Raw genomic sequence first — 7,813 nt, 5'->3', positions numbered from 1 at the left:
ATATTTCTTTCTCAAAATCGTATTCAGTCACATGCACACCCACACACACGCACGCATGCGCGCACCCTTGATCTTTCTTCTTATTGTCACCAGGTTTCGGGAATATTCCTGCACTTCACATTCAATCCATTGTTCCAGCAAACAAAACCAAAAAGTCGAAACAGATTCAACCAAGCGAGAATGCATGCTCATCCGTTACTTCTCAATGACCTTCTTAACAGTGTAACATTCTGATTGTCTTAAACAGTGTCAGGCTGATCGGCAACCCGTTTGTATGCACGTGCGCCACTCTGGACATGGTTATGTGGCTGCGGGACACGCCTGTGTTGCTGGATGGCGAAGGTGTTGCAGGCAACTACTCATGCACGCTGGAAACAGGGGATATGGCTGACACCCAGCAAGTGCTGGCGGCGTTCTTGCCTCACTGGAGAACGTGTGTGGGCGTCAAGGCGTTTGGGGCGGCCTTGGGTCTCTTCTTGACCCAGGTGAGTGCTTAAGGCAGGTGAAACAGATTGAGTTGAAGACCTTTTGGCTCTTTGTCTAAATGTGCCCTGCGAAATCCAAGGCCTGGTGGTTCTTTCCCCAGGACACAAGCACAGACAACATCCTTACCTGATTTCCCACTATTCTGATCAGTGTTTATTTTTCTGACGTTACCAAAGTTAATGTGAGTTCTTTGTTTAGATTTTGGGGGGGATTTCATTGCGAGCATGACCAAACGCTCATTGTGTGTTTAAGTGTATGTCCGGACACACCTGCGCATGCAGTCAGCCACGTACCTGTAGTTAAGAGACAGTCCTTGCCATTGAACTGAAATCTGAAACCCTCTCTCTGTATGCATGAATAGAAATCCCTGCTATCCCTCTGTGTCTTAACCGCAGAATGTCTATGAAAAATGACGACAGGGTCTTATTCACTGTTTACGGGTGAACTCACGCAAATATCACAGACTAGAACGTACTTGACTAGGAGGATATTACAGACAGAACTGACTGAAATGAATGACATAGCTGAGTGGCTGAGTTATTTTGGAAAGGTTGTGGTTTGATGCAGGTTGGAGAGATAGGAAATAAGGGAGGAAGGGGGAGGGTTGGTGTCTAGCAGAGAGAGAGAGCGAGAGATGGAGATTGGGGGCTGATAAATGAAGATAAAACAGGTGAGAGTTAGAGGTGACAAGGAAAAGAGGATTCTTTGGGGTAAGTTGAGAAAACAGATGACAGGAAGGTAAACGAAGAACAGGAGGGATGAAGAAGGAAATGTGTGAAACGAAAAATAGATGATCCACCAAGATGGCAGCGCATAGAGGAATAGAAAGAAAAAAACTAAGAAAACTCCAACTCTTTTTTTCCCAAGCTCTTGCTGCTGGTGGTCAGTCACGTGATCTGCAGTCACTGGACCTTGTTGCGCTACACCTGGAAAGTGCTGCGACGCCACCAGCTTCCACACAGACTGCGGGACTTCAGCAGAGACGCCTACCTGGTGTATGCCGACACCAATCGTGACGTCATGTGGGCCTGTCGGACGTTGCCAGAACTGTTACGTCAGCACAGACATCTGAGGCTGCTGCTGAAGGACGTTGAAGAACTGCCCACCATGTGCATGGCGGAGAACATCGCTCAGTACATCGACATGAGCTGGAAGGTCCACCTTACTTTCTTCTTTCTTTCATTCCTTCCTTCTTTGCTGTTTATCATTTTGTTTCTTTCGTTTTTTTCACCCCTGCCTTTCAATGTCCTTCTTTCCTCCGTTCTTTTCTTCCTTCCTTCTCTCCTCTTGAATTATGGAATCCTATTAAAGATTTGTGAGGAAAGGGGAAATAAGAATGCTGCAATATGAAATACCAGGGTTACTTTGATGAGAAAAGAGGTGAAAGGTGTGAGAAGCGATGACAGGATACTCTGACGTTGATGAGGAGCAAGGTGTCTGGGCTCAAGAGCGGCATCAGGTGTTTTGTGAAGAAAGGGGTGTTTCCGTGAGAAGAGATGTAAGACCGGTGCTGTTGTTGGCAGCTCAGGTGAATGGAGTAAGAAGAGACAGAGTGACTTTGAGAAAGGGAGGGGGGGACCTTGATGAGATTATGCCATGTCATGCACACTGTGCACATGTATAACGCCACACAACTGCCATTCAACACACAGAAACACACAGACATAGACACACACAAACACACACATACACACGCACGAACATGTACAATCACATGACACACAGTCCAGGAAAACTGTAATAATTATGTTTAAAATCCATCCACCCATGGATTTGGGTAGTGATGATTAAATGACTGATTTCATCTGTCAAATGTATGTATGTATGTATGTATGTATCTATCTGTCTATCTATCTATCTATAACAGTGCCTTTCCCCCTCCCCTGTCCCAGATTGTCCTGCTGGTGACCCAGGACTTCTCCAGGGACGAGTGGGCCTGTGGGTTCACCGTCCAACAGGCCACACGCTGCATCACCGCCATGACCCCGGAGCGGGTGATCGTGGTCTTTCTGGAGAACCCGGACACGCTAGAGCCCATGCCCTCCCTGCAGCTGCTGCTGCCCCTCGTGCCCCACCACCACATCTTCCACGTGCACCCCATGGCCCCCGCCCACCACCCTGCCTGGAGAGCGCTGGCCGAGGCCATTGTTGGGGAGGAGAGGGCGTGACGAGAAACAGTGGCTGTCAACATGAAGTGATAGGGTGGTAAAGCAGTGTTAGACATGACGGTGAACAGGATGGTAAAACAGTGTTAGACTGTGATGAATATGATGGTAAAGGAGTGTTATACATGACGGTTAATATGACGGTAAAAGTCATGTTATACATGACGGTGAATATGATGGTAAAGGAGTGTTATAAATGACGGTTAATATGACGGTAAAGTCATGTTAGACATGACGGTGAATATGATGGTAAAGGAGTGTTATACATGACGGTTAAGATGACGGTAAAAGTCATGTTAGACATGATGGTGAACAGGATGGTAAAACAGTGTTATACATGACGGTGAATATGATGATAGAGGAGTGTTACACATGACGGTGAACAGAATGGTAAAGCAGTATTATTCATGACGGTGAATAGAATGGTAATACAGTGTTATACATGGCGGTTGATATGACGGTAAAGTAGTGTTGAACATGGCTGTGAAGAGGATGCTAATGGAGTGTCAGACCCAACGGTTGATGTGATTGTACAGCGGTGTTTGACATGACTGTGAATATTTATTGTATTTGTATTACTCTTTTTGTCACAACAGATTTCTCTGTGTGAGATTTGGGCTGTTCTCAGCAGGGAGAGCGCGTCGCTACACTGACAGTGCCACCATTTTTCTTTGTTTTGTTTTTTTTTCTTTTCTTTTTTGCCTGCAATTTTAGTGTTAAACATAACGGTTACTATGACTGGAAAGTAGTGTCAGACTCCACGATGAATATGACGGTAAAGGTATGTTAAACATGACAGTGAATATGATAGTAAAGCAGCGTTAAACATAACGGTTACTATGACTTGAAAGTAGTGTCAGACTCCACGATGAATATGACAATAAAGCAGTGTTAGATATGACAGTGAATATGATGGTAAAGCAGCGTTGAACATGGCAGTGCAGTGAAACGTATGGTAAGCAGAATGAAACATGACGGTTAATATGATGGTAAATCCGTATCAAGCATGACAGTTCATGGTGGTAAACCTCTGGATGATGAAGAAATGTACCACTGGCATGGGAAAATTGTGGTAAACTGGAGAACACTTCAACATTGTAAATATCCAAACAGCAGGTAGAACTATACAATGATAGGATTTCATGGTGTACAGTGCATGTAGATGGAAACACACAAAAGTCAAAGTGTACGTATATGCATGTGTTATGGTGTGTGGTTTACCTGAGGTTAAAGAGTCACCTGGACATCCACACTGTCCCTTGTCTGGCCATTGAGCTTTACTTTATCACTCCCCCCCTCCCCCAACCAACTACCCCCCCACCCCCCCCCCAACCCCTTCGTCTTGTTGTTCTCGAATTGTTCTTGATGTAAAGCCGACCCCTTGCTCCTCCTCACTCCCCCCCGCCCTCCGCCCTCGCTTACTTTCCAGTGTCATTTTCAGTGTCAAAGAAGTTGATCACAGTAGTCAGACTGATCCATGCATCTGCTGAAAAAAAAGGGCAGTCCATCCTTGTAAGCTTCTGCATCGGATGTTGTGCCAGATGCCACGCTGAGCTTCCCGTTCCACTAACACGTTTTTGTGAAGGGTACATAGTGTCGGTAGGAATTATGGCATGTTGGATTTCAGGAACACATATAGATGTTAGCCGCTAGACAGCATGTGTAAGGAATCGCTTACATGCAAATCGGCGAACCGTTTCTAAGTTCCCCGGTTTATTCATACCCACAATTTACTCACAAACAACATAACAGTCAGGAAATGTTACTTCGAATATTTTGAAAAACTACCGCATATGACTTTTCTATATACTTTTGAGAAATCTTCACAAGGCTGAGGACTGCTCTTCTGCCTTTCAACAACAAGATGTTCTATTCCCCCATGTTGGACTTATTCGGTGTAAAGATATGCGCTAAATAACAATATTCATTTACAACCATTATTTCCTCGTAACACTTCCCATGCCTACCTGATACATTTTCTAAACACCATTTATCGCGAGAGGAAAGATGACCTTTTTGACCATTTGTGGTTTTTACTATTTCTTGTACTTGTGTGTAGACGTCTTTTGTATAGTCTATAAACTTCTGACGCCTTCTTTACTATTTGGCATTTTTCAGCTTCAGTTGCATGCCGTGTTGTTTTCTTGTTTTGCACGTGTTGTTATTGCATCACGTGACAGCATGATAGGAATGTTTAACTCTGACAGCATGACAGGAATGTTTAACTCTGAAAGCATGACTGGAATGTTTAACTCTGACAGCATGACTGGAATATTTAACTCTGACGGCATGATATGAATGTTTAACTCTGACAGCATGACAGGAATATTTAACAGCATGACTGGAAACAGGAATGTTTAACTCTGACAACATGACAGGAATGTTTGACTCTCACAGCATGACAGGAATGTTTGACTCTGACAGCATGACTGGAATTTACAACTCTGACAGCATGACTGCAATGTGCAACTCTGACAGCATGACTGGAATTTACAACTCTGACAGCATGACTGGAATTTACAACTCTGACAGCATGACTGCAATGTGCAACTCTGACAGCATGACTGGAATTTACAACTCTGACAGCATGACTGGAATTTACAACTCTGACAGCATGAGAGGAATGTTTAACTCTGACAGCATGAGAGGAATGTTCGACTCTGATAGCAAGACTGGAATGTACAACTCTGACAGCATGACTGGAATGTTTGACTCTGACAGCATGACAGGAATATTTAACTCTGACAGCATGACTGGAATATTTAACTCTGACAGCATGAATGTACAACTCTGACAGCGTGACTGGAATGTTTGACTCTGACAGCATGAGAGGAATGTACAACACTGACAGCATGACTGGAATGTACAACTCTGACAGCATGACTGGAATGTTTGACTCTGACAGCATGGCTGGAATGTGTAACTCTGACAGCATGACAGGAATATTTAACTCTGACAGCATGACTGGAATATTTAACTCCGACAGCATGACAGGATGTTTGACTCTGACAGCATGAGAGGAATGTGTAACTCTGACAGTATCAGAGGTATGTTTAACTCTGACAGCATGACAGGATGTTTGACTCTGACAGCTTGGCTGGAATATTTAACTCTGAGAGCATGAGAGGAATGTGTAACTCTGACAGTATCAGAGGTATGTTTAACTCTGACAGCATGACAGGATGTTTGACTCTGACAGCTTGGCTGGAATGTGTAACTCTGACAGCATGACAGGAATGTTTAACTCTGACAGCATGACTGGAATATTTAACTCTGACAGCATGACTGGAATATTTAACTCTGACGGCATGATATGAATGTTTAACTCTGACAGCATGAGAGGTATGTTTAACTCTGACAGCATGATATGAATGTTTAACTCTGACAGCATGACAGGAATGTTTAACTCTGACAGCATGACTGGAATGTTTAACTCTGACAGCATGACAGGAATGTACAACTCTGACAGCATGACAGGAATGTTCGACTCTGACAGCATGAGAGGAATGTACAACTCTGACAGCATGACAGGAATATTTAACTCTGACAGCATGACTGGAATATTTAACTCTGACGGCATGATATGAATGCTTAACTCTGACAGCATGAGAGGTATGTTTAACTCTGACAGCATGACAGGAATGTTTAACTCTGACAGCATGACTGGAATGTTTAACTCTGACAGCATGACAGGAATGTTTAACTCTGACAGCATGACTGGAATGTTTAACTCTGACAGCATGACTGGAATGTTTAACTCTGACAGCATGACTGGAATGTTTAACTCTGACAGCATGACAGGAATGTTTATCTCTGACAGCATGACAGGAATGTGTAACTGATTTTGTAACCCATTAGGTGTCATTGTCTGCAAAGCAACACCTTCTGCAAAGAGAAGAATAAATAATTGTTTGAAACATGAAAGTAACTGTACTACGTGCCGTCCATTTTCATTTTTTGAAACATGATCAGTCAACTGTCTAAAGAAGCACTTCTGAAGAAAGAAAACAGAGTTGGACTTAGAACACATTCCTGGCGAACGCCAACTGGACTATCAGAAAAGGTCGACTGTTAACAATTAGTTCTAGTGCAAGAGATAAGTGAATTATACAATACTTTTAAAGATCTAAAACAAATCCCTGTGATACCTTCATATTGTAAACGTTTCGAGTAATTAATCGTGCTTTCTTTAAGTCAACGAAAGCCACCTACTTTTATCTACCAGTTTTTATCATGCATTTTGGAAGAATAGCACGCAAGGTAAATATGTGGTTTTCAGTGGAATATTTTCTACGGAAGCCAGCCTGACAGTCTGATATCACGTTACTGTCATCAAACTACGTATGCAGTTTTATGTTAAGCACAGTGGTACAACATTTGGAAAAGAATACTTATTAATGAAATTCCTCTTTTTTGTCTGGATCATTTACGTCGCCTTTTTTATGTACAGGCATGATAGTTGCTTTTGCCCTATCTGATGGATACAAATCCAAATAAAAAGTACATTAAACAATTCAGTGAGAAATGATATCACACGAAACCTCCACTTTAAACATTTCTGCTCAGATTTAACTAATTCCACTTGCTATTCATTCGCATAAGGACTTTATGGCACTCTTAATCTATTCCACACTAATGCATTTGTACAGATTAAGGTTTTCTTCCCTTTTCCTTGTTAAAGATTTCATCTTTTTCTCCTTCATTTTCTACACTTCCAAAAACTAGTTTAAAGTTTTCGAGCCATTCATTCATGTTCATATTACCGTCATTAATCCCACTGTTCTCTATTAAGTTTATTTTAATAATTTACTAAATACTTTATTGTCTTCTTCCAGTCTTTTTTTTAATTTTTTTTATATTTTATTTTATTTTATTTTACTCATCTGCTTTCATTCATCATCTAACCATTCTGAATGCTTCTTACCATAATTTCATATTTTCTTTTCATCATGCAAGTATTGGCAGACTTTTAGCGGTCCACGAACAAAGCTAACGCAGTGAAAATATCTTTATCTGTATAAATCATCGCAGAATGTAGTGTGTCTCGTAAAACAGGTTGCTTGATTTGGTAGATAAATTCACATTGTTAATTTGATATCCCACAACATTATTTTTATCAAATTGGATTTTCTTTACTATTTCCTGTATTATGAGCATAGGCT

At 42.0% G+C, this 7,813-nt stretch overlaps 1 protein-coding gene across 1 annotated transcript; it reads left to right on the top strand.

Annotated features, from left to right (window-relative positions):
* The first annotated feature begins 335 nt into the window (after window positions 1-335).
* LOC143279391 (uncharacterized) lies at window positions 336-3,432 on the top strand. The gene is made up of 3 exons (XM_076583428.1): window positions 336-485; window positions 1,354-1,641; window positions 2,379-3,432. The coding sequence occupies exons 1-3, from the start codon at window positions 384-386 to the stop codon at window positions 2,652-2,654; spliced, it is 666 nt and encodes a 221-aa protein (XP_076439543.1). The 5' UTR covers window positions 336-383; the 3' UTR covers window positions 2,655-3,432.
* The last annotated feature ends 4,381 nt before the right edge of the window (window positions 3,433-7,813 follow it).

This window comes from Babylonia areolata, chromosome 2, assembly GCF_041734735.1.
Source record: "Babylonia areolata isolate BAREFJ2019XMU chromosome 2, ASM4173473v1, whole genome shotgun sequence".
Taxonomy (NCBI): domain Eukaryota; kingdom Metazoa; phylum Mollusca; class Gastropoda; order Neogastropoda; family Buccinidae; genus Babylonia; species Babylonia areolata.
The sequence above is the reverse complement of the archived record's forward strand: the minus strand, read 5'-3'. Positions and strand labels throughout refer to the sequence as shown.